Below are 27,635 nucleotides of genomic sequence, written 5' to 3' on the forward strand. Positions count from 1 at the left end.
TTCTTCCTAAACTAAATATTTCTACATTGTTGTGTTTTGATCTATTTCTAATATCTTTTAAGACTTTTTCTGGTATATGTTTTTTAAGATCCATTTTCTATCTGTTTGACAAGAAATCAAAGCCTTCGCTTATTGGTTATTTTGTTTTACCAGGAAATCACCAATACTCAAAAAAACCAGAGGGATTTCCTGATGTCTCATTCTTGTCCCACTGTTTTTCATTCCTCTCCTCCTGTGTCTCGTGTTACTGATCCAGGCCCGTCATGCTGACCGCACAGAGGACATGTGTCGCTCTGGCTGCACGCCGACTTCTAGGAGCTCCCTGCTCCTCACACGGATTCATCAACACACGCTCACAGACGCACTCCCGACAGTTTCGTACCGCAACGCCCTGTCAGGATGAAGTGGACCTGCACCCGGAGTGGGCCAGCCTGGCCAAAAAACAACTGAAAGGGAAGAACCCAGAAGACCTGATCTGGCGCACGCCGGAGGGCCTCAACATCAAACCCGTCTACACTAAAGCAGACTCTGCAACGAAGCCAGACGAACTGCCGGGGGTCTTCCCTTACACTAGGGGGCCCTACCCCACCATGTACACGTTCAGGCCCTGGACCATCAGGCAGTATGCTGGCTTCAGCACCGTGGAGGAGAGCAACAAGTTCTACCGGGACAACATTAAAGGTACTGCACAATACTCACTGCTGGTGTGACCAACTGGGGTTTTATGATAGAATATTGAAGTGAACCCAGGTTGTTGGAGGCTGAGTGGCACTTGTAAGTCTTGTGATTGTTGTCTGTCTAGAAATTGACTCTGTCAGGTTTAATCAGGCAAGAGTTCTTTCTTTACTTTATAGGTTAATAAAACAACATTTAAGTACATGTTTTTATGTGCTTATTTTTGGTTACCTTTCCCATTGTAATAAGTGTAACTTCTCTCTCTCACTTCCGCTCTCTCTTTCTACAGCGGGTCAACAGGGTCTCTCGGTGGCCTTCGACCTCCCGACTCACCGCGGGTATGACTCCGACAACCCCCGTGTCCATGGCGATGTCGGAATGGCGGGGGTCGCCATAGATACCGTGGAGGACACCAAGATGCTGTTCGACGGAATCCCGCTGGAGAAGATGTCGGTTTCTATGACGATGAATGGAGCGGTGATCCCGGTGCTGGCCATGTTCATCGTGACTGGGGAGGAGCAGGGGGTGCCCAAGGAGAAGCTGACGGGAACTATCCAGAACGACATCCTGAAGGAGTTCATGGTGCGCAACACCTATATCTTCCCCCCGGAACCTTCCATGCACGCCATCGCTGATATCTTTGCCTACACATCCAAGGTAAGAACCTTAAAGCTACAACAGGGTAAAGCGTCCTCTGTACCTCACCGCCTTGCAAATACAGTTAAAGTCCTCTTTTAAAAAAAAATATTCCCACGGAAGTAACATCTAACTTAAGATACAGGCTCGTACCTCAAACACAGGAGGTCCGTGACTGAACTCACACTGTTTCCCCATCATGATTGATTGATTATTGTTACGATTGATTGTTTGGTTGAATGACTGGTTGTTTCCTCCGGTAGCACATGCCCAAGTTCAACTCCATCTCCATCAGTGGTTACCATCTCCAGGAGGCCGGGGCGGACGCCATCTTGGAGGTGGCCTACACCATCGCCAACGGCCTGGAGTACTGCCGCACTGGGCTGAAAGCTGGCCTCACTATAGACGAGTTCGCCCCCAGGTGTGCGCACACACAGAGTGAGATCATACAGTGTGTGTTGTCCCAGGGACCTCATTCCTGTGTGATGCAGAGTTAGTGGCTATGGGTTGTTTCTGGAGAGGTTCTCTTTGTGATTTCCCTGTGTCATTCCCAGTGTCTCAGAGCAGTGAATGTCCTGTCAGACACAGAGGTCTCATCTCCACTAGACAGCTATTCACAGACTGTCCTCTCTGGCTTGCTGTTTCATGTCGTGGTTTTTTGATGCAGAGCCATGTGATTTGCAGCGAGGTCAGAGGACACACACTCTAAATGACTCCCTAGGGTGAATGACAGATTGCTGATTGACGTGTGGTTGTTCGAAGGAAGTACTTTAAAGTTTCTGCAAGTTGACTGTCCTTTCATTTAGCCATGCGTTTTAGCCAGCCTGCGTTTAGTCCATTGTTCATTTAGTCGCTCACTTTGACATCTACAATAATGCAGATCCTTTTTGTTAAAAATGTCTCAAGTCACCTTATTGTCAGTCACGTAGGTAATCACAGAGGTAGTTGACTGTAGTTAGTCCATGCATATACACACAGACACACACTGCAGTGTTATTGATTGACGGGTTCCCCCTGAGCGGTAATGATATATGGCATGTGCATAGCATTATGGTCCTGTTAGGACTGTCAAAATCAATAGACCGATAGTGCTTGCATTCAATGAATTGCTGTAAGCTATAATTGTCCTCCGCTGAGAGCTCTGCTGTTACAACACTCTGCTCTACACTTTAGCTGTCTATTCATTCCTTTTGGGAGTTTTAACCGTACTTATTGATTTATTACATCTTTGTGTTTTGTCTGTAAACACCCTATGTGGGCAACCTGTCTTCCTAGTCATTTCTCTGGAGCATCAATATGAACGTGTGGATAATAACAGACAGGTAACTGACACAATAAAGGAAACACTTGAGTACATTAGGGATACAAAGTATATTGGAAGCAGGTGCTTCCACACAGGTGTGGTTCCTGTATTAATTAAGTAACTAACATCCCATCATGCTTAGGGTCATGTATAAAAATGCTCGGTTGCCCATTATTTTGGCTACCATGGCTAGAAGAAGAGATCTCCGTGACTTTGAAAGAGGGGTCTCGGAGGAGCATATGGTTTAAAGGCTGTGTGTGTCTCAGTAGCCAGATCTCAACCCAAGTGAACCCTTGTGGGAGATTCTGAAGCAGTGCCTGAGACAGTGTTTTCCAGCAGCATACCGCCCTGCATGCCACTGCTGGCTTGCTTCTGAAGCTAAGCAGGGTTGGTCCTGGTCAGTTCCTGGATGGGACACCAGATGCTGCTGGAAGTGGTGTTGGAGGGCCAGTAGGAGGCACTCTTTCCTCTGGACTAAAAAAAAAATATCCCAATGCCCCAGGGCACTGCCCTGTGTAGGGTGCCGTCTTTCGGATGGGACGTTAAACGGGTGTCCTGACTCTCTGAGGTCATTAAAGATACCATGGCACTTATCGTAAGAGTAGAGATGTTAACCCCGGTGTCCTGGCTAAATTCCCAATCTGGCCCTCAAACCATCACGGTCACCTAATAGTTCCCAGTTTACAATTGGCTCATTCATCCCCCTCCTCTCCCCTGTAACTATTCCCCAGGTCGTTGCTGCAAATGAGAACGTGTTCTCAGTCAACTTACCTGGTAAAATAACGGATAAATAAAAATAAATAAATCAACAAAACACCAAATTATGACATTTCTCGTGGAATAAAGGTGTCGCATCCCTCCAATAGAGTTCCAGACACTTGTAGAATCTATGCCAAGGCGCATTGAAGCTGTTCTGGTGGCCCAGTGTCCTAATAGGAGACTATGTTGGTGTTTCCAATATTTTGCTAGTTACCTATATCTCATGTCTATAGAATGGTATACTTTGAAAACTCATGGGGAATGTGCTTTCCAACAAAGGACATGCATACTTGGAATACATAGTGTTAAGTAAAACCAAATAAAATCTTGTTCCAACGTTTGATACTCGGTTACTTGTATATATCACTCTATACCCCTCCCTCTCTCCTCTAGGCTGTCATTCTTCTGGGGTATCGGTATGAACTTCTACATGGAGATTGCCAAGCTGAGGGCAGGCAGGAGGCTGTGGGCCATGCTCATTAAGGAGAAGTTCCAACCCAAGCTGGCCAAGTCTCTGCTCCTCAGGACCCACTGTCAGACCTCAGGCTGGTCCCTCACTGAACAGGTGGGCGGACAAAACCCATAATTAACTTTATTTGATCGAGGCCAAGTCATGTAAATGGGGTGAACCTAGTCTCTTTACACCACCTGCTCTAGTCTTATCTCCCTAGTCTTATCTCATCTAATGAGCGCTGAACTCAGCTGTTATCTGATACTTGCATCATCTGTCCTAAAAGAGGTCACTTCCTGTCCTACACTGTCACTTTACACCAACTGGTCTAGTCTAATTCAATCTATTATGACCTTCATATGTTCTGTATCGTGTATTCTGTTTTCTCCAGGACCCGTATAACAACGTGGTGCGTACTGTGATCGAGGCGATGGCTGCGGTGTTCGGGGGGACCCAGTCTCTACACACCAACTCTTTTGACGAGGCTTTGGGTCTACCAACGGTGAAGAGCGCCCGCATCGCACGCAACACACAGATAATCATCCAAGAGGAGTCTGGGATACCCAAGGTCGCCGACCCCTGGGGTGGGTCACACATGATGGAGGCGCTGACCGACGATGTCTACAACACTGCCCTAAAGGTGAGGGGTTAGACGTCAGGGGTTAGAGTTCAGGGACCGGTTAAGGGTCAGGGGGTCACACACACTTTACAGTATATTTAATGGTGGTTTGTATTGATTGTGTTCATGTTTAAATGCATTATGTTTAAATGCATTAGATGTTTATCAATTTATTTGATCCCCTCCTGTAGTTTATCAATGAGATCGAAGAGATGGGAGGCATGGCCAGAGCTGTGGCTGAAGGCATTCCTAAACTACGCATCGAGGAGTGTGCTGCTCGCAGACAGGCTCGCATCGACTCAGGTACTGCAGCAGAACACACACGTGCAGTGCGGGCACACATGCACCCCTGTCCTTCTCCCATCTCCCCGTCCCACCTTCTGTTCTCTTTTCCCACCCACCCTCCGTCTTTTTATTCCCTCCTCTTTCTTACATCCTTCTCCCCTCCATCGTCTCACCTCCCCTCCTAAAAAGCCCCATATGTAATTCAGTGGGTATGTTGGAAGCATCAGTCCTCCACTCAGGCAGAACAGACACACTCCATATTTCATAGCTGCTCTTTTAAAGAGACATGTCCTGGAAGTCTGCCGGAATAAAAGTAGCACTTGACATCTCAGCGGTCTATTTCCACAGCTCTAGTCAGGATCATACATTCTATATTGGCCTAGCGAAACACTGGCCAGGGGAATATAACAGACAGTGCGTGTGTGTGAGAGTGAGCTGACGTCTGAGCTCTGACCTCTCCATCTAAACCTTTGATCTGATTGCAGACCCAAGGCTGTGCTTATCTGATGCCTGCACAGGGGTTGGGTCCTGTGAACATAGTGGGGGCTCCCAGGGCCACTGGGGTTTGTCTTGTGGACATGGCAGGGGTCGGCCTGGTTAGCACGCAAGGAGACCCGGCCGAACGCTACTGCTTTGATGCATGCTGAGAGGGGAGGGGAAGAGTGGTAGAATAGAGGAGGTGGGGCCCACTGCAGCCATTGAACACAGTAGGGATGGATGGGTTACTTTGTATTTCCCTGCTTTCTATTCCCTATATTTTCAAAGAGGTATATGGTATTAGCTGGTCATCGTGAAGTGAATACTGAAAGCTGTCTGAGAGAGAAACTAACTGCGATGTCTTCTATCGCTTCACTGAACCAGCAGCCAACAGACTAGGGTGGGTGTGTGCGTGCTTGCGAATGAGCGAGTATGCCTTTGCCTTTGCCCCCTTCTCTGACTGTGTGTCCCACTGGCTGTGCCCCCCAGGTTCGGAGGTGATTGTTGGGGTGAATAAGTACCGTCTAGAGAAAGAGGAGTCCGTTGATGTGCTGGCTATCGACAACACCAACGTACGCAACAAGCAGATCGACAAACTCAAGAAGGTCAGTGTCACACTCACCCCAAGACTCAACGCGTAATTCAACAAAACGACCCAACCAATCCTCCGGCCCTCTTCCGTTCATTTCTCCAGAGGGTCGGTTAATAACACGTCTCCAAAATATTGACCTAGAGGAAAGCCTCTATCTCCCTTCACGTTCCTCTCGGTCATCATCTTTACGACGACTTTCACCACACCTAATTATTTTATTGTGAACATAATACATTTATCTGTTTCTGGATTTGTGAGCTGTTGGCTAGGCCATTACGTGCCAATACCGGAGTGGGTACTTCTGGTTTAAAGTGCAACATAAATGTTTTTTCGTGAGAGTTGAAAATGAGATGGAAACCCATTTAACTTGTTTGTTTTTTTACTCGGTACATGGGAATTTATCGGAAAAATATATATTTTTATGTGCACTGTCATCGCGCACAGCTTTTTATCCAACTAGTCAATTTGATGGAAACACATCTTTGCTGGGAAAATGAGCATATTGTTTTTATGCGGATTTTAGAATATTCACAGAATATTCACCTTTGCCTCCAACCCCTTTCGAAGCATGGAACGGAATGTGGGTGGGGCTAGGTCTAAATAAGGGCGCAATTATTATTTTTTTAACTCACGCAAGCTCTGACGAAGGCCGTGAGGCCGATACGTAAGCTTATTAAAGATCAGTGATACTATCAAGAGCAGTGTGCGGTTTCCTTTTTCCTTCATCTTGTTCAACTGTTACCATGCACCCGCAAAAAAGATTGCTCAGATATGCGAGTGCCTTTTGAATTTAGAATATTCACGTGGAAATCTATTGCCAATTGGATGGAAGTCTAGCTTATCACAGGAAAGACAAGTAGGAAAGGCAAAATGGAGACCAAATACCACAATACAGTGGGGGGAAAAAGTATTTAGTCAGCCACCAATTGTGCAAGTTCTCCCACTTAAAAAGATGATGTAATTTTTATCATAGGTACACTTCAACTATGACGTACAAAATGAGAGAGAAAAAAATCCAGAAAATCACATTGTAGGATTTTTATTGAATTTTTTGCAAATTATGGTGGAAAATAAGTATTTGGCCACCTACAAACAAGCAAGATTTCTGGCTCTCACAGACCTCTTTAAGAGGCTCCTCTGTCCTCCACTCGTTACCTGTATTAATGGCACCTGTTTGAACTTGTTATCAGTATAAAAGACACCTGTCCACAACCTCAAACAGGCACACTCCAAACTTCACTATGGTCAAGACCAAAGAGCTCTGAAAGGACACCAGAAACAAAATTGTAGACCTGCACCAGGCTGGGAAGACTGAATCTGCAATAGGTAAGCAGCTTGGTTTGAAGAAATCAACTGTGGGAGCAATTATTAGGAAATGGAAGACATACAAGACCACTGATAATCTCCCTCGATCTGGGGCTCCACGCAAGATCTCACCCCGTGGGGTCAAAATGATCACAAGAACGGTGAGCAAAAATCCCAGAACCACACGGGGGGACCCAGTGAATGACCTGCAGAGAGCTGGGACCAAAGTAACAAAGCCTACCATCAGTAACACACTACGCTGCCAGGGACTCAAATCCTGCAGTGCCAGACGTGTCCCCCTGCTTAAGCCAGTACATGTCCAGGCCCGTCTGAAGCTAGAGAGCATTTGGATGATCCAGAAGAAGATTGGGAGAATGGCATATGGTCAGATGAAACCAAAATAAAACTTATTGGTAAAAACTCAACTCGTCGTGTTTGGAGGACAAAGAATGCTGAGTTGCATCCAAAGAACACCATACCTACTGTGAAGCATGGGGTTGGAAACATCATGCTTTGGGGCTGTTTTTCTGCAAAGGGACCAGGACGACTGATCAGTGTAAAGGAAAGAATGAATGGGGCCATGTATCGTGAGATTTTGAGTGAAAACCTCCTTCCATCAGCAAGAGCATTGAAGATGAAACGTAGCTGGGTCTTTCAGCATGACAATGATCCCAAACACACCGCCCGGGCAACGAAGGAGTGGCTTCGTAAGAAGCATTTCAAGGTCCTGGAGTGGCCTAGCCAGTCTCCAGATCTCAACCCCATAGAAAATCTTTGGAGGGAGTTGAAAGTCCGTGTTGCCCAGCAACAGCCCCAAAACATCACTGCTCTAGAGGAGATCTGCATGGAGGAATGGGCCAAAATACCAGCAACAGTGTGTGAAAACCTTGTGAAGACTTACAGAAAACGTTTGACCTCTGTCATTGCCAACAAAGGGTATATTACAAAGTATTGAGATAAACTTTTGTTCTTGACCAAATTCTTATTTTCCACCATCATTTGAAAATAAATTCATAAAAAATCCTACAATGTGATTTTCTGGATTTTTTTCTCATTTTGTCTGTCATAGTTGAAGTGTACCTATGATGAAAATGACAGGCCTCTCTCATCTTTTTAAGTGGGAGAACTTGCACAATTGGTGGCTGACTAAATACTTTTTTGCCCCACTGTACATACTTTACATACAGATATCCTGTTAAATTACTATTATAAGTATTTAAATTCCTAATTATATGGGTCAGACATCATCATGAAATGTGTCTTCTTGTTCTTCAAAGATTTTAGTCCTCGAGGTTGGCTGGTTTTTCTTCTAAATTTCTTTGCATTTTGTCATCTTTGCTTACAGATTTGAACAGGAATCAGGTTTACCTCATTTTGTAGTCATCAATATCGGATATAAGAAAGAAAAGAGAGAAAATAGATTTTTGTCCCATAGGTTGTTTCGCATCATAGATCACTAGATACTTCTAGTACAATGAGACAGTAATGCCCTGAACAGCAGAACATGGCAGCAAACCAATCTAGGTTTTCACCAAACATGTCAGATTTGAGTTTAAGATTCAGTTACTGTGAAGATTTACCTCAATAATCAAGTCACAGTAGTTCAGTGGAAAAAATATATGAAAGTCAACATTGTCTTTAAGGAAAATAAAAATATTTTAAATATTTTAATCTCACCATTTTGACATATTTCAATAGAATTTGGCATTCGACATTTTCTAGTGTTTATAATTTATCAAGTTTTCTGATTCTGTTCAATGTTTTTCCAACTGTGTCACCTCGTGCACATGCCAGCAATGATGATAGTTAATGTGTGTAATAATGTGAGTGGCAATCATGTGTAGATGCTTACTGACAAGAAGATATTTGTTTGCCGTGGGTCACAGTATAATTAGTACCTCTCTCTGTGTCACGGGTGAATAGGAGTGAAAGGTAGGAGTCAGGAGCAGAGGGTTCAAGAAAAATAGGCTATTTATTCCGGCACAAACGGTCATGCCCAAATACAGGGCGGAAAACACTGACCAACCCAAAACACAGGGTAAAACAGTCCGGAGCACAAAACCACAGCCAACACTAAACGTCAACACAAAATAATCCCGCACAAACTAGAGCGGGCCTAACAAGGTTAAATAAGGCTAGAAAATCAAGAAAACACAAATAGGAACAGGTGCAACTAATAAGACTAAACTAACAGAAAAGGAAAAAGGGATCGGTGGAGGCTAGTAGGCCGGTGACGACGACCGCCGAGCACCGCCCGAACAGGCAGGGGAGCCAACTTCGGCGGGAGTCGTGACACTGCCTCTCCTGGAAGGTCACTTAACATTGGAATAGAGCTACAGTCAGGTTGATAATTATTGTCAACTTTGATTAAGATGAACAAAAAAGACTGTGTAAAATAAATAATGCAAATACTGAGCTATATTGCATGCTCCCCAAACAAATGTGAAATTAAATTATTTTATTCTAATACAATTGCACAGAGAAATACATTTTATTCCACAAGCAAAGATTTACACCCCTGTTTTCAATACACCCCTTGGGAGGATAACGTCACTGAGCCTTGTTCTAAAATGTTTTATGAGATTGGAGAAAAGTTGGGAGGGATTTAGATTTTATTGAGATCCCCATTGGCCGATAACAGTGGTGACAGCTAGTCTTCCTGGAGTCCGACACAACGAAAAAGACATTACAGACAAAAATACTTTAGAATTGACATATATTTAAAAACATTAATACAGACATTACAGACTTACACGCATACAGTGGGGCAAAAAAGTATTTAGTCAGCCACCAATTGTGCAAGTTCTCCCACTTAAAAAGATGAGAGGCCTGTAATTTTCATCATAGGTACACTTCAACTATGACAGACAAAATGAGAAAAATTGTAGGATTTTTAATTAATGTATTTGCAAATTATGGGGGAAAATAAGTATTTGGTCAATAACAAAAGTTTCTCAATACTTTGTTATATACCCTTTGTTGGCAATGACAGAGGTCAAACGTTTTCTGTAAGTCTTCACAAGGTTTTCACACACTGTTGCTGGTATTTTGGCCCATTCCTCCATGCAGATCTCCTCTAGAGCAGTGATGTTTTGGGGCTGTTGCTGGAACCACACGGGGGGACCTAGTGAACTTTTTTGCAAATGCTTCTGTTGATCAACGCCAAACCCACCACTGCAGTTCGTAGGCCAAAGAGCTCTATTTTCATTTTATTTGACCATAGCACTGGTTCCAATCCAAGTGCCAATGCTGTTTATCAAACTCCAGGCAGTGTGTCACAGATATTGAATATGAAGCATAGTTAAGTGTTTCCCCTGTGATCAAATGTCTTAATTAGTGCGTGTGCTACTCTGTTCTCGAGACTCCGTATACGTGAATCCTTGGTCTGACTGTGTTTAGGATCCAATGAATTTCTATGAAGGTTGAGTTACCGGTAGTGATTTTCACTTATTCATCAGGAATTCCTGCCTTTCTGACATAATCCCAACCCCCCCCCCCCACTGATTCTCTGTTGTCCTAATCACACTCACAGTCCCTGCTACTGGACAAGACTTCCGGTGACAATTAAGACAGACAAACTCATTACCAAGTGACAAGCAAGCAGTACAATTAGATTTAAAAAACAGATAAAAAAGCACCTTATGAAACAGTGGGGACTGTGAAGCAACACAAACATAGGCACAGACACATGCATACACACACACACGATAACATACGCACTATACATACACGTACACATGGATTTAGTCATGTAGATAGATATGTGGTAGTGGTGGAGTAGAGGCCCGGGGGCACACAGTGTGTTGTGAAACCTGTGAATGTTTTTAAAATTGTATGAACTGCCTTAATTTTGCTGAACCCCAGGAAGAGTAGGCTGCCTTGGCAGCAGCCTGTCTATTTAGTTTGACTTTGGTTTGGCTTCTCATTCTTAAGCCCTAGTCTGGTCTGTATTCGCGTTGTCCAACTCCTCTGACTATTGTTTTCATGGCAATGCATGACAGTGGACAAACACAGCAGAGAACTAGGCTAAAGCACTTAACAGATATGGACCACCAGGCTGTGAGTAAGTGGCCATTTTCCTGTCCAGAACATGTGTGGTGCCAAACATTGTCCTCAAAATAATGTCTCGTTTGATGTAACGTCCCTCGTTCTGACACATGGTTTCTACGAAAGCAAGGGTTCAAGACTGAGAGGTGGAGAAGCAAAGCAAAGGGATATCCTTGGACTGGGAACCAGGCCAACCCTGGGTTGTGTTATGGATGTTATACATCAATGTCAATATTAAGCAAAGCAAAACTAAATTCTGACCCCATTAAGGCACAACAGTCTATGGTCTCACTAAACCGCAATGTAGATGATGTCATTATATCAATACAATGAAAAGCCAATATAATTAGAACATATTAGGGTTCGCTGGAGATTTACTGTTGAGGCTATTTCTTCACTAGGAGCTAAAAAGGAATAAGTACATTTAAGATATTGTTTTATATGTATATCACGTCTGTGTGTCTCCTGCAGGTGAGGGAGAGTCGTGATGCTGAGGTGGCGAAGAGGTGTCTGTCGGCCATAGAGGAGTGTGCTCGTACCAGGGAGGGGAACCTGCTGGGGCTGGCTGTGGAGGCTGCTAGAGCCAGGTGAGAAACTATCCCCACTAGTCCTATGGTCAGCAACCCTGGGCTCATTGTCACTTTTGAAGGAAACTTTACTTCCTGTTGAGAGTTAGAATAGTAGAACACACAAGGTGCAGTTTTGAAATTTGGTTGTGCAGTCAGTCAATGTCAGTCACTCAATTGTCACTCTAAATGTTTTTAGATTGATAAAGTGGTTGAGTCAGCTATCTAAACTTGTAGTAAGCATGGCGGAATTGCCGACCGGGTAACTGTTTTGGCTTGTTATCAAAAATATTTGTTTTTAGAGTGATTCAATTGGTTTCAGACTTGTAGCTCCTGCTTGTGACCAGCATGTGAGGCAATATCTCAGCTGTGAGAAGATCATAGAGTGCATATATAGTTTGGCGGCCTCCAGAGGAAGGTAAGGTCTTATAAACTTAAAGTTGGATAATCCAAACTTGACTGTGTTAACCACCTTCTTCACATATTTCTTAAATGTCAAGTTGGAGTCCAAAATGACGCCGAGATACCTGAAGTTAGACACAACTTTCAGATTCTCTAAATTAACAAGAACAGCTGGTTGGGAACAATCAATGGAAGAAGTACATACAAACAGTCTTGTCGATATTTAAATGCAGGCATGCAGAAATGTAGAATCCATTTAGAAACAAGTACCATAGCTTCAGTTAACTTGTTAACAACTAGTTGTTTATTTTTGAGTGTACCTACAGAACTGTATCGTCTACATACATCTGCATGTTAACTTGTGGGCAAGCATGTGGGAGATCATTCATATAGATGGTAAACAGAAGGGGGCCTAATGTTGAACCTTGTGGGACCCCAATGTTATTGTAAAGAGTGGCCAACTGAGTGTCCCCCAAATGCACCCTTTGACGTCAGATAGGAATACATCCAACAATGACTTCAGTGGACACATTAAGGGAGGATAGTTTGGATAGGAGGACCTCATGATTCACAGTATCAAAGGCCTTTTTAAGATCCAAAAAGACTGCAGCGACTTCACCACCTATGTCCAGTTTAGATTTAATGCACTCCAGAAAATAGTAATTGGCTGTTTCGGTAGAATAGTTAGTTCTGAATCCAAATTGAATTTGATGTATGAAGTTGCCCTGAATGAGGGGATCAGTCAGATGATCAGCCACCCATCTTTCAGCTACTTTTGATAGCACTGGAAGAATGCTTCTAGGTCGGTAATTTTCCACCGGTGTAGGGTCACCAGCAATTAAAATGGGTATCACTGCAGCAGACTTCCAAGCATTGGGGAAGAACCCATATTTGACGGACAGATTAACGAGATGTACAATAGGGGCAATCAGAGAATATTTATTCGGTTCTAGAGCTCCTGAAGAAGCGAATAATACTGTCCACTGCTGACGCTGACATTTCAAGAATTCTGAATATTGGTTTATTATTATCTATGGGATTGAGAACTGTGGTCTTGGTTGAAAATATTTGATCAGTTCTCTGCCCTTGTTAAAGGTGGTGGTTATGAAATCGGAGTCTTGAATGAGAATCCCATTAACCTTTTAATTCAGGATGTTTTTTTAAACTTTTCAGCTCCACTCCCTGTTAGTTTGTTGAGATTTTCCCTAAATCACTTTGCATCACTTGATTAAAACACTTCTGGTTTTAAAGTGATGTATGTGGTAAAGGAATGGCTAGAACAGGGACGAATGCCATTTTAACAGACCACATGACCATTCTCTACAGCCAGACAGACAAAGATGCTCTGTAGTGTAAACAATGATAACGATGATGGCAACGGTAGTACATTTTGGTTATAACTGCCTTTTAAAACGCCCAAGGACAGTGTACATAAAACCATCCTGAAGAATAAACATACCAACAGAACACCGTGAGACTATTAAAAACACCAGTTGGTTTTGAAGCAACAGTATTACAGTTAGTATGTGGCTATGTAAAGGAATAGTCGTAGCACAATGTGCAGGAGTGTTTCAGCCATTGAAATACATCCTTGGGTGGGCCACCTATAATTTTATTCCATTTTTAAAAATACATTTTTGGGATGGAAAAAACGCATTCAGTGTAAACTTTTGGGTTGTGGCCTCTAAAATAATCTCCTAATAAGCGCCCTGCCACTCCCACCCTTTTTGATCCAGACCCCCCCACTAATTTGTAGGTTTAGTGTAGTGTAGGCCTATGTGGCTATGTAAAGCAATAGCCACTGCACAATGTCTAGTTTAAGTAGGCTACTATGTGACCACACTGAAGATGAACTCGGTTACACAAAGTATGGCGTCCTGCAAGTGTAGCCACTGTAAAATTACAACTGCGACCTGGCCAAGATAGAGCAAAGCATTGCGACACAAACAACAACACAGAGTTACACATGGAATAAACAAGTGTACAGTCAATAACACAATAGGGGGTAAAAAGTCTATATATTTAGTGCACTTTGCAAATGGCGTGAGGAGGTAAGGCAATAAATAGGCCATAGTAGCAAGAAATTACAATTTAGCAAATTAACACGGGAGTGATAGATGTCCAGATGATGATGTGCAAGTAGAAATACTGGTGTGCAAAAGAGCAGAAAAGTAAATAAAAACAATGTGGGGATGAGGTAGGTAGATTGGATGGGCTATTTACAGATGGGCTATGTAACGCTGCAGCGATCGGTTAGCTGCTCGGATAGCTGATGTTTAAAGTTAGTGAGGGAAATATAAGTCAGTTAGTGAGGGAAATATAAGTCATTAGCATCAGAGAAATGGAAGGAAAGGCTGCCAAAGGAGGTGTTGACTTTGGGGATGACCAGTGAGATATACCTGCTGGAGCGCGTGCTACAGGTGGGTGTTGTTATCGTGACCTGTGAGCTGAGATAAGGTGGAGCTTTACCTAGCAAAGACTTATAGACGACCTGGAGCCAGTAGGTCTGGCGACGAATATGTAGCGAGGGCCAGCCGACTAGAGCATACAGGTCGCAGTGGTGGGTAGTATATGGGGCTTTGATGAAAAAATGGATGGCACTGTGATAGACTGCATTCAATTTGCTGAGTAGAGTGTTGGAGGCTATTTTTGTAAATGACATCGCCAAAGTCGAGGATCGGTAGGATAGTCAGTTTTACTAGGGTATGTTTGGCGGCGTGAGTGAAGGAGGCTTTGTTGCGAAATAGAAAGCCGATTCTAGATTTCATCTTGGATTGGTGATGTTTAATATGAGTCTGGAAGGAAAGTTTACAGTCTAGCCAGACAACTAGAATATGTGGACAACTACAAATACAGGATGGATATAGGTTGTCACTCCCTTTGAAGAGGGGGATGACCGCGGCAGCTTTCCAATCTTTATGGATCTTGGGCGATCCGAAAGAGAGGTTGAATAGACTGGTAATAGGGTTTGCAGCAATGGCGGCAGATAATTTTAGAAAACGAGGGTCCAGATTGTCTAGCCCAGCTGATTTGTACTGGTCTAGGTTTTGCAACTCTTTCAGAACCTCTGCTATCTGGATTTGGGTGAAGGAGAAGCTGGGGAGGCTCGGGCAAGTAGCTGCGAGGGGTGCGGAGCTGTTGGCCGGGGTTGGGGTAGCCAGGAGGAAAGCATGGCCAGCCGTAGAGAAATGCTTATTGAAATTCTCAATTATCATGGATTTATCGGTGGTGACAGTGTTACCTATCCTCAGTGCAGTTGTTTGGGATACACTGACATAAACAATCACCTAAGAAATACATAACAGCATTTTTCTTTGAACCCAGCACTCCCTGGCGATCAGTGCAATGCAGTTGTTACGGAATACACCATCCTGATTAAATAAATAAAGTAAGCTGAACTGCAGGGAATATTGAAGGAGAGCGTTGTGAAACCCTGCTGGTATATTTGATTAAAAGAGAAGTGTTTTTGAGACATGTTGTTGTGCATTCCCCAGATGTTCTGTTGGGGAGATCACGGATGCCATGAAGGTTGTGTTTGGGGAACATAAAGCCAGCACCAGGATGGTGAGCGGAGCCTACCGCAGCGAGTTCGGAGAGCATGAGGAGATCTCCACAGCACACAACCGGTAATAGCAGAAAGAAAATAGTACTTGATTCTCTGTTGTACTTAATGTTAGAATATCTTCTCTACTCTGTTTTCAACCCCCTGAGACAGCACACTAGGGTTTGTAGCAATATTGAATAACACAAAACATATTGAAACATGGTTGGGCGATATCAGCTTTTGTCCTATCATGATTCTGCACTTATGGCAGAAGATGTTTTCGCCTCCTAGCGGCCAATAATAATATTAAAAAAGGGAGAGAAAAACCCACTGCTAGCGACTTGCATGTTACGGGAGGGATGAGAGGAATCGGAACATTGTCAAAAGATAAGTGGATCCAAATATTTTCTAGTAGACTATTCTACTCTATTGGAGATGTGACACGAAAGAGATGTGTAGCCTAAGCCTATCTGTGTGTCTGTGTGTGCCGAGGTGCGAGTGACACAAAGTCAACATGGGGTGATGGTTTGTTAATCATCATGGGCTGCAGAGCAAGGAACTCTTGCTGTCCTTAGAACTGGATAATTATATACTGATTTGCATTTTTGCCTCATCCTCCTCTTATTAGGCCAGGACTTACTATGCGTTGTAGGTAGGTTGCACATTGTTAGAATAATATGGAAATAGGCCCATATGCCTATAGGCTATGCATCCTTTCTTGCCTAAGCTTTGCTCAGCTGTAGCCTAGCCTAAGTTTTTTGACTTCTCATTGGATTTTTCCATCTTGGCATTGTTTGCTGAATTTCACTTTTTGTGGCCTGAAATATTTGACATTCAAAATAAAGCTGTGCCAAGTCATGTTCGTATCAAATCGAGAGAAAATCAAAAACGTGACTTTTAAAATAATAAATGTCCGCTATAACAATTTACTTTGACTTTTGGCCCTTGCCAAACAAAAACATTTTCTGATCTAACATTTTGTGCTGCTTTGGTGAAACTCTTAGCTCTGTCTACATAGTTATCTTGCATTCTGTAAATGCAACATATTTATTGAAATAACTATATTCATATTTGTTATAGCCTTACTCGGAATGTCACCCATGCACTGCCCTGCTTTGCGGCAGTCAAGTTGAAATAGGTTAAGTATTGTTTGTCCCATCATGAGGTCGTCACCATCGACGATGGTTGTCAATCATCCTCGATAGATGATACTATCGTAATATCGCCCAACCATAACACACACACACACACACACACACACTTGAAATAAGCACAGGGTCAACTGCAGTGCAGAACAATTTCAGGGTTAAATGTTCTTGCTCAAGGGCAGAATGGCTCTGACACCAGCAACCTTCCACTTGCTCATCCCACTGTGTGCCTGTCCTGGGATTTGAACCAGTAACTCTACTTGTCTGCCTTTTCCTTCCCAGTAAGCTAACTGCCACCTCCTGACTCGATCTGCAGAACAGTTCAGTTCCAGCAGGATTCATAGACAAAGCTTTTACTCTCATAGACAGAGCCTAAATCAGGTTTGTTCTCAAGGGTCGCAGCATTCAGTCTGGCTTAACCAGGCTAGGTGGTTGTCCCCTTGGGAAGCCAAAGTGATTGGCATGCTTCTACACTTCTGCAATGCATGGAGAAAATGTTTGAAGGCCCTTATTGAACCTCCTATGTGATTGTTTGTGCTCAGAGTTTTCAACTTTCTCCCCCATCAAGTCACTATTGCTGTTGTTGTGTCTGGAATTACAATACATTTCATTTGTCTAGAGCCTTTCAAGAACTTTAATAACATTACACATTTCTGAACAGGGTTGTGGAGTTTAAGAAGAAAATCGAAGCTCTTTGCTGGCAAATACACCAATGCAATAATTTGCATTTATATAGTGCATTATTCAAAGCAAAGGTAACTGACCTCATCAACCACCCATTTGTACAGTAGCATCCACCCATCTGAGCCATTTTATGCTAGACGTTCCACTACACATAAATGTTGTGTTCATTAGAGCACACCATACCAAAGCATTTAGCAACGGAAAACAAAAATATGTCTATTTTTGGACAAGTTACGGCAGTCCTTCCTTGTTTCAGTTCGTTTTCTTCTGTTTGGTGTCTAATGAATACTACCCAGCCATCACTACAGTCCCTAATATGACCTCTCCTTCCCTGTCCTCTATTGAGAGTCCAAGGTGGTTGTGTACCATAAACACTTAATTATTAATAACTATTGATATGACTTATTAATCGTCTCCCAGGGTGGTGGAATTTAAGAAGCATGAGGGCAGGAACCCTCGTCTGCTGGTGGCCAAGATGGGCCAGGACGGCCATGACAGGGGGGCAAAGGTCATCGCTACGGGATTCGCTGACCTGGGATTTGACGTTGACATTGGACCGCTCTTCCAGGTAAGCTTAGTTGCTAGCTACTGGACTTGGAGAGAAACGATAGAGTGTTCATTTCCCAAGTGTTCACAGTAAAGAATAACTCAAGTGAGGCATGGATTCAAACAAACGCAGATAAACAACCGAGGTGATTTCTCTTCGAGCAGTTAGCAGCGAATGGGATCTCTGCGAACCTTTGTGAAATTGCCTTAAATTGCCCATGAATCTATTTCTGTGCTTAGGTCGTTTATTTGCGTTGGGTTCAATCCCTGCCTCCGTGTTGTTTTAGTCACGCCTCAACTAATTCTTAAAGGTCAAGGCAGTCATTCACATAAGCTATGCCAGGCATAGCACAATGATCACCGCACTAAGGAACTTGTGTGATAACAATGGGACTCTAATGCAGCAATTGTTAATGCTGCATGCAGACATACCACATCATATTCATACTTGGAAAAAGCCCTTACTATAAATCTGCAGGTGGGTCATATCTTGGTCAATCGTCCTTTTAAACGATTAACGCTGAAATGTGTTTGTGTCTGTGAGTGTGAGTCCATCTGGTCTACTCTAGACCTCTGGAAAGCCTATGGAACATTCCCTACACAGGCATGGCAAACATCAAAGCTGCATACCGGCCAGTTCACTACGTTTCCCCACTCTTCCCTCGTCATTCTCCTAGTGAGGATAGTTAGACAGACACTCCAGTCTTGCTAAAACGTCCCAGCCAATCCCTGAATCGGAAACAACATGAAATGCACTACTTTCATTCATCTGCTTGCCCTGCCCTCATATTTAGTCTCACATTGAAGTGTTTAACCATTTTATTTTCAGGACAACCAGGGCTACAAGAAGAACATAACATTTGCCAAGTAGTTACATTCATGAGTTTTATTGACATGTCAATAAAGAAACGAGGTCTGCCAAGCCAAAACCTGATTTAAAAAAAATAATAAATAATTCTAAGAATGCTCTAAGTACCTAAATTGTTTGCTCAGTGGGAAATGACTATCCAACTAGTCAGTGACAACTGTGTGCAGTTTGACAGCAGTTAAGTGAGCTGCAAACGTGGTTTGCTTAGCTAGCTACATGCCAAATGGATAGGCTACCCTCACGGTTCTGAAATGACATGATCAATTGAAGTTTACTGATCATGAAAAGCATGCAGTTACTTGCTGTATAACTGCCGATAGAGCATGTAGAATAATGCATACAAAAATGTAGTTCTGACTCTGCTCTTCAAGGGCTGATGAGATGATAGAAACGGCACATAGTTGTCTATGGTTTAGTGGAGCTGGGGGTTTCCTTGCCCTCCAGCAGCCGAATCGAACACTGTACCGTAATTGTGACGTTGTATTGATTCAAAACCTATAGAACATACACTTTCCATGACCGGGTGAATCCAGGTGAACACTCTTAATGTCACTTGTTAAGGAGAGGAGACGGGTTAAAGCAGGATTTTTTAAACCTTGAGACAATTGAGACATGGATTGGGTATGTGTGCAATTCAGAGGGTGAACGGGCAAGGCGAAAGATTTAAGTGCCGTTGAACGGGGTGTGGTAGTAGATGCCAGGCGCACCGGTTCGTCTCGAGCTGCAACGCTGCTGGGTTTTTCACGCTCAACAGTTTCTCGTGTTTAGGGAACATTCAGTCTCACATACAGTCATGTTCATGATTATTGGCACCCTTGATAAAGATGAGCCAAAAAGACTGCAAAATAAATAATACAAATACTGTGCTATATTGTATGCTCAAAAACATTGGGGATTTATATTGTTTTATACTAATACAATTGCTCAGATAGCGATTTTATTAAACAAGTAATTCTTTTTTTCAAAGACAGCGGTCAAATTTATTGGCACCCCTGTTTTAAATACTGTTGCACCCTCCCATTGCGGGGATAATTCCTCCATACAGAATCTTTCCAGATCCTTGATGTCCTTTGTCTGCTTTTATGGACTGCCCTCTTCAATTCAAACCACAGGTTTTCAATGGGGTTCAAGTCCAAAGACTGAGATGGCCCTTGCAAAATGTTGCTTTATGGTCAATTTACCGATATAGGCTGTGCTCCTTCAGGGCAGCTCACTGCTCAAGCAAAGCGTTAATATATAACATTACCTACAAGCAGGGAGTGCAGTAAGCTATACCAGTCCCCCAAAACAGCAGAACCATACGACAGATATGTGTAGCTACGGCAGAAAGCACTGTTTAAATATTATTAAAGTCATTTTACCTGTGCAAGACTGTATACTATGTGTGAATATTAACCATAGTATACAGTCTTGTAGCATGAGCTGTGCAATGTATGCCTTATATTTCTCGTATGACCCACTGCCGGGTACCCTCACTTGAGGCAAGATGAGCTGTCATCTTGGTATATGAGAATATTCTACTTATCTAACTAGCAACTGTAAGCGGCAGTACGAACCCAGACGCCCTGGGACGCACCGCTGGGTGCTTTCGCTGAAACTAAATGTGTGATCATCTGGTGGGTCTACATTATCTCCTTATTTAACAAGCAACCCTAAGCAATATGACCCAGCCAAACACCTGTAGCAATATGCAATGTACTTACAGTGGGGCAAAAAAGTATTTAGTCAGCTACCAATTGTGCAAGTTCTCCCACTTAAAAAGATGAGAGAGGCCTGTAATTTTCATCATAGGTACACTTCAACTATGACAGACAAAATGAGAAAAAAAATCCAGAAAATCACATTGTAGGATTTTTAATTAATTTATTTGCAAATTATGGTGGAAAATAAGTATTTGATCAATAACAAAAGTTTATCTCAATACTGTGTTATATACCCTTTGTTGGCAATGACAGAGGTCAAACGTTTTCTGTAAGTCTTCACAAGGTTTTCACCCACTAAGGTCCAAGATGATAACCCTAACTTTTCTTCCTCCGATTTCAAGTTATGGTTTAGGTTAGGCAATAGTATACATGTAAATTGAGGCTGTAGTGTTATTTGAATGCTAATTGTAGCGATCACTTCTTTATAGTCATCATGTATTACCTCCTATTATAATGTGTTATCTTCATGTCTTACATACTACTTCTATCATGTGTTTAAGGCTGCAACTCTTATGCAATGGTGACTGCTAGCACATTTAGGTGTGAGCTGATATTCTTTGCTTCGTTATCTATACACTGTATTGCATATGACATGGCTGCCGATTTATCACATTTGTAGGAGCATGTGCATGGTTAGGTTCAGTAGCTTAATACATGCTGACCAGGGGTGAAAGTAAGGCGGTCTGGTACTGCGTCCCGGCAAAATAAATAATGGGGGTACGCCGTACCGGTAAAACATGAGCCTGTCACAATAATTAAAACAACATGTAAACTATTTCACAATTATTTAGCATTACCGCATGTCAGAGGCATGAAAAATGTGCGAATGGACTTGAAAACGGGTGGTATAGTCGACGATCCAAAATGACAAGGCAGAGGCAGAGATAAGTGGCCGACATCGAGACTCGTTCGCAGCAGTAAACTCTGAAAAAAATTCTGGCCTAATGACAATCACCAAATGCTATTCCACGTTTGGGTGTTTTGTGTTAGAGGTCTCTTTCCATTCACCATACAGACAGTTTAGAGGCTGGAAATACAGTAGGTTGAATGTGCGCGCGTAGTCTAGTAAAGGAGCCCTTTGAAGTGATTGTTTGACAATCAGATAAAAACATAACTGGTTGTGTTTATGCCCCAATTAAAGGTAATACATTTTAAAAGTTAAATGACAAATCTTTACGACTAGTCCCACAGAGATCCTATTGAATTAATAGGGGTTCTATATGGAATTCTATGATTGGGCCCATACCTGGAAGAAATTACATCTACTTTCACCCCTGATGATGACTAGAATGACACGATCACTACAATTAGCATACAATACAATAGCATACGATAAACTAAGAATAGAGTCAGTAAACTGTCACTAGAATAATAATACTACTGGAACACGAAGATACACGGACTACTACCTATGTCAAATGTATGACACATGATTAGAAATGGCTTGACCTAGAACCTACTGCTGCAGATAAGCATGAAGTAAATGTAACTACGTGACTGAAATGATACCGTCAAATGTATACTAGTCTGACTCATGCTACAGTATGCACTAATGAGCTAGCAGATACTCTGATTTTGCTCAGAGCAGAAAAGCAGTAAAAGTGTCGAGATACTAGTGCACTAATCCAGACCCGTCTCAAATTAAGAGAATGCATTTCTAGCTTAAACTGTGTAAGGGAATAGGGTTCCAAAGAATAATATTGCCCGAAATAATTTGTACAATATTTAAAGTGTGACTGCCGACGCAAGTCACATGAACTAATGTGACTGGGATGACCCATAAAATGTCAGCTATCACTGATAGAGTGCCTTGCCGTGGTCTCGTGAGCTGCGCGACACAGTGATGGCTACTATCAATATTGATGCTGCACTAAACTAATCACCAGAATCACAGTGATAAGCTCCTGCTCATGATAAGAAAACATGGGTACTCCCTCACTGTATATCGATGCATAGCCTGTATAGCTAGCTTAGCATAGGCTACTCCCTCACTGTATATCGATGCATAGCCTGTATAGCTAGCTTAGCATAGGCTACTTCCTCCTTGTATGGATAAGGGATGATTCTCCATGATGGGGTGTGTGTCACCGAGCACACAGACTCTGCCCGAAAGCTGGCATTGGGAGCAAACAGTAGGCTACTCCCAAGGCTAATTCTACTTAGCTAGCTAGTTTGTAGCCAGCTATTTACTGACAACCTTAGAGCAGCAACATGGTTGATCCTCTCAATCAGCAGTAACTCCTGTCCGCATTGTTTCTTCATTCACTGACACACATCCCAACACCTCCACCCACAAACACCAACAGACCACAACATTCACTACCACACTCACATAGCCCACACCACAACACCTCCACTCACACACACCCACAAACACCAACAGACCACAACATTCACTACCACGCTCACATAGCCCACACCACAACACCTCCACCCACACACACCCACAAACACCAACAGACCACAACATTCACTACCACGCTCACATAGCCCACACCACAACACCTCCACTCACACACACCCACAAACACCAACAGACCACAACATTCACTACCAAACTCACATAGCCCACACCACAAAACCTCCACCCACAGACACCCACAAACACCAACAGACCACAACATTCACTACCACACTCACATAGCCTACACCACAAAACCTCCACCCACAGACACCCACAAACACCAACAGACCACAACATTCACTACCACACTCACATAGCCCACACCACAAAACCTCCACCCACAGACACCCACAAACACCAACAGACCACAACATTCACTACCACACTGACATAACCCACAACACCTCCACCCACACACACCCACATACACCTGTAGACCTCAATATTCAATATCCACAAAAAAGCTGCACACATCCAACCCTTCCCCCTCCTCACACTGACACCCACACACAGCCACGAGAACCTACAAGGTTTACCGCAGCCATGGATGCAAAAATGTATGAAATGCTCATTCTGATTGAAGTAAATCCGTTTTTGAATGAACAGTGATTGTAATTGAAGTAAATTAGTTTTGGAATAAGCAGTTATTATTATTTAAGTAAATCAAAACAGTTTTTTTTAATGGTTCTCAATGTTATAGTCAATGGAATAGATTTTTGGACTGTTTTGTGTTATTTATGTATGCAATCTAATAAACAAATATATATTTTGCTTTTCCTTGTTAGTCCCTTGTTAAGTTCCTTCTGGAAAAATGAAGTTATTCTATTACATTCTATGTCATGCATCTCAATCATTGAAAATGCTATTTCTTAAAAAATGGACACCCAGAACAATTTTCTCCATTGTGCAACAATAAGTATTACATTTTTTTTTTTTTTTAGAGCAGGCGCATTATGTTGTCCCTCTTCTGGACAGCCTGGTTACGTGGAGCCACTCTATTGTCTGCAGGATCAGGGACTCGCTCGATGTTATGTGACACAACATGGTCCTCATCCAAGTCCTCTGTGATGCCTTCATGGATGAGGACCATGTTGTGGAGGACACAGGGCACTGGCGATGGCTTCTAGCTCTTCTCCAGCAGCAGCATTCCAGAGGTTGGAGTCTCCTCCATTGGCACTTTAACAGCCCAAAGGACGTCTGTGGATCTGGTTAAATCTTTTGTGCTTGTCCAATAGGTGACTAGTGTCCCTGAATGGGACAATAAGATCCAGGCTTATAGGATAGGCAGACTACCCCCATGAGGTGGTACTGCTCTGGCAAAGGTTAGGCATCGAGGTGAGCCTTAGGGTTGCTGGTTCTGTACACGCGTGCATCCATGCACAGAACCAGCATAGCCCGCGTAGACATGCATGAAACAAACTTTGCTGTCGCACACAGCTTGCAGCTGGAACCTGGGTTGACCTTTCTGGTATATGTAGGCGACCCGGTGTTCGGAGTGGCCCCTGATGGGAATGTGGGTTGGATTTTGTCAACTTAATGTTTTGTCCTTCACTACTGTAAGCCAGAGGCAATTAGCAACGATACTATTGTGTATTGTTCATTATAGGCTTACTATTCTCAATGTAGGCTACATTTTATTTTTACATTTGAATTATTTGTTCTAAAGGGGCCATAAATAATATACTTTACCCTACATAAATAGAATTTGGTTGATTATAAAGGACTTATGTCTGGCTGGTTGACTGTACACCCCACCCACCTAGCTGTCTGGTTGGTCAACTAACTTGGCGGCTGGGTGTGCGTTCGTGCTTCTTTATATGGTAGATAGATGACTAGCTACTGTTAAGGGTTGCGTCAATCGGATCTGGTATCAGGATAAATATGACATTGAGTCACCGATTGTATACTATGTACTTTTTATTAGCTAAGCAATAAGTGGTAAATGCAATTTTTGTATATACGGGCTCTCTGTCACACTTCGCAGGGCAAACCGAGAACTGACTTATTCCTGACAAAAATATTATAATATACTCTGACAGAAGTAGTTCCTGCTTCTGAGCCGGCCTGTCACAGAGTAGAGACTGGGTGTGGTTTAAACTCACCCAGCCTATCATTGATTGTTGGCGCACAGGCTGGTCCCAGCCCCCGGGCGCTTCAGCGGTCAGTCGTTGTAGTTGTGTAGAATATCTATGCGCCCATGCTCGATACAGTTATCACGCACCTGGCTCCTGTTATCTAACAAAAGACCGTTTGTTCCCTATACTACGCTCTGTATGTGTCCGTTTTTATGTTATTCTGTATTTTTCCATCACGAGATGGCTCCTGTTATCTAACAAAAGACTGTTTGTTCCCTATACTACGCTCTGTATGTGTCAGTTTTTATGTTATTCTGTATTTTTCCATCACGAGAAAGGCCCATGGCCCTGAAACTGTTAACAATGTCTCAAGTCAGCTATGTTGCATAACACATACACCCACACAAGCCAACAGCAAATAATATTCCATCGCATATGATATGGTAGTGTATAAAACAGAACCTCACACTACATCATTGGGGATTTTAGTGACACTTTATTTAGGCTACTTTGACCAAAACACGGGCTGTGTAGACATCCAAATTACCAAAACGTTTTTGGGGTTCAACCGAAAATGACACCGAAGGGCGAAGTCGTTGTAGCGAGGGACGACCTCCTCCACATAACCCTCGACTCTTCACCCACTAAAATCTGTAGCCACTCCATGAAATCGGGACCAGGATCTAAAAAGTCAAAAAGCCACAGGTAAAACCAACATTTTACGTGGTCATTACATCGTGTTATCAGCAAGAGTAGCTAAAACTAACATAATGGAATGTTTGTGTTTGAAACAAACACAGTTCGCCACACGCGTTCGCTAATATATTGCTTGTTGAACGTGCCTTGGGGCAGTCTCAGCCTTAAAATACAACACATGATTTAGAAGTAATAAATCAGATCTTATTGAGACGTACAGTATAAGAGGACCACTATATAGACTTCCCACATCATAGGCTGTGGTTCGACTACTAACGTGATGATGACTACTGTTTTTTCATACTACTTTTGTTTCCTCCTCTATAGACCCCCCTGGAGGTGGCCCAGCAGGCGGTAGATGCAGACGTCCACTGTGTTGGGGTCAGCACGCTGGCCGCAGGACACAAGACCCTGGTCCCAGAGCTTATCAAGGAGCTTCGTAACCTCAACCGCCCTGACATCTTGGTCATCTGTGGAGGGGTCATCCCACCTCAGGTAACCTGTGACCCCTAACTCAACCTCAACCACCCTGACATCCTGGTCATCTGTGGAGGTGTCATCCAACCTCATGTACACTGTAACCTTTGACTTGTAGGGAGATGAACCCCGAGAATGTCCTGAGTCTGTCAGTCTTTCTCTTTCTGATACCAAATAATGATCTCCCTCTCCAACGTTACTCACTCAAGCTCTCATAATTAAAACAATTTTTAAAAACGGCAAGAAATATACATATACAGAATATACAACGATCCACCTCTCCCACCATCTTTCTCCTTTCTCTCTGCAGAATACTAAACAATAATAGTGTAAATGACACCAACACGAGCTGCCAGCAGTTTCTCTCATCAAATAGGAAAATAAAGAAGACCAGTTTAGTCTCTCTGCTTGACCAAACAGTAGAATAACCCATAGCCTGCTCGGTTAAACACGACAGATCACTCTGTTCTTAGAGTCCCAGGACGGTGTACAGCCATCTTGTGGAGAGTAACAAAGAGACTAAAGACAGACGAGATCATCCCTGCAACCCCCCAGATAGGAGCACGTTTGTCCACGACCTGCGGTCTCACAGTGGTGAACCATCGACAATATTAGAACACGAAGGCTAGTGTTACAAAACCGATTAACTAGCCTGCTAATATGTATTCTCGCTAAGTCTAGGGGTCCAAGGCCTAGTTACCTGGTCTGTAACCTGATTTAAAGTTGTGCATTTATGTGAGAAATCTGTGTATGAGGACTGTGTTGTATGTACATGTGCCCAGGAGACGGCAAACTTAGCGGGATCCAGGGCCAGCTCCGTCCTGCCTCCCATAGGTCGGCTAACCAGATTTATTGTTTGTTGTTCAAAAGGGTGACCAAAACACACACAGAGAGTGGTGCACACATGGAACATATGAGATGTTTTAATTACTACTAGGCCTGAAGAGTGAGAAAACATTGAGTTAGTTGAGGTAAACACAATCAGGCTGCCTGATGACTATTTCTGATTACCGTCTTAATATACACACAAATGTGCGTGCTTGTGTCTTGGTAGTTTTAACAAATCAGTTGCCTTCTGCAGGGGACCAATGGATGCCATTATAGTGTATTGTGGGATGGAGGTGCTGCTCGGAGTGGGTGTGAATTGGAAAAGTCAAAGCAGTGCAAATAGGAATTGACATCAAAATCCATAGCTCTGCCACTTGATGCCTGGATGCTCACACACACACACACACACACACACACACACACACACACACACACACACACACACACACACACACACACCTAGTAATAGCTACTGGTGTCCTGTGAGAGAGATGAAACCATTTAGTTTATGTATTCAGAGAGACGTCTCATTTATGAAACCATGT

At 43.0% G+C, this 27,635-nt stretch overlaps 1 protein-coding gene across 4 annotated transcripts in view; it reads left to right on the forward strand.

Moving 5' to 3' along the window:
• Nucleotides 1-27,635, forward strand: part of mut (methylmalonyl CoA mutase) — a 39,018-nt gene that overhangs the window by 4,947 nt on the left and 6,436 nt on the right. For all 4 annotated transcript variants that reach the window (XM_021612530.2, XM_021612532.2, XM_021612529.2 and 1 more), the window contains exons 2-12: nucleotides 257-681; nucleotides 965-1,332; nucleotides 1,575-1,732; nucleotides 3,767-3,938; nucleotides 4,216-4,464; nucleotides 4,635-4,746; nucleotides 5,695-5,810; nucleotides 11,621-11,736; nucleotides 15,612-15,743; nucleotides 17,914-18,061; nucleotides 26,113-26,280. In XM_021612530.2, the coding sequence (XP_021468205.1) occupies nucleotides 264-681; nucleotides 965-1,332; nucleotides 1,575-1,732; nucleotides 3,767-3,938; nucleotides 4,216-4,464; nucleotides 4,635-4,746; nucleotides 5,695-5,810; nucleotides 11,621-11,736; nucleotides 15,612-15,743; nucleotides 17,914-18,061; nucleotides 26,113-26,280 (2,157 nt within the window). In that variant the 5' untranslated portion in view covers nucleotides 257-263. The remainder of the gene's footprint in view (nucleotides 1-256; nucleotides 682-964; nucleotides 1,333-1,574; nucleotides 1,733-3,766; nucleotides 3,939-4,215; nucleotides 4,465-4,634; nucleotides 4,747-5,694; nucleotides 5,811-11,620; nucleotides 11,737-15,611; nucleotides 15,744-17,913; nucleotides 18,062-26,112; nucleotides 26,281-27,635) is intronic.

The sequence above is a fragment of the Oncorhynchus mykiss genome, chromosome 8, assembly GCF_013265735.2.
Source record: "Oncorhynchus mykiss isolate Arlee chromosome 8, USDA_OmykA_1.1, whole genome shotgun sequence".
In the NCBI taxonomy this organism is placed as follows: domain Eukaryota; kingdom Metazoa; phylum Chordata; class Actinopteri; order Salmoniformes; family Salmonidae; genus Oncorhynchus; species Oncorhynchus mykiss.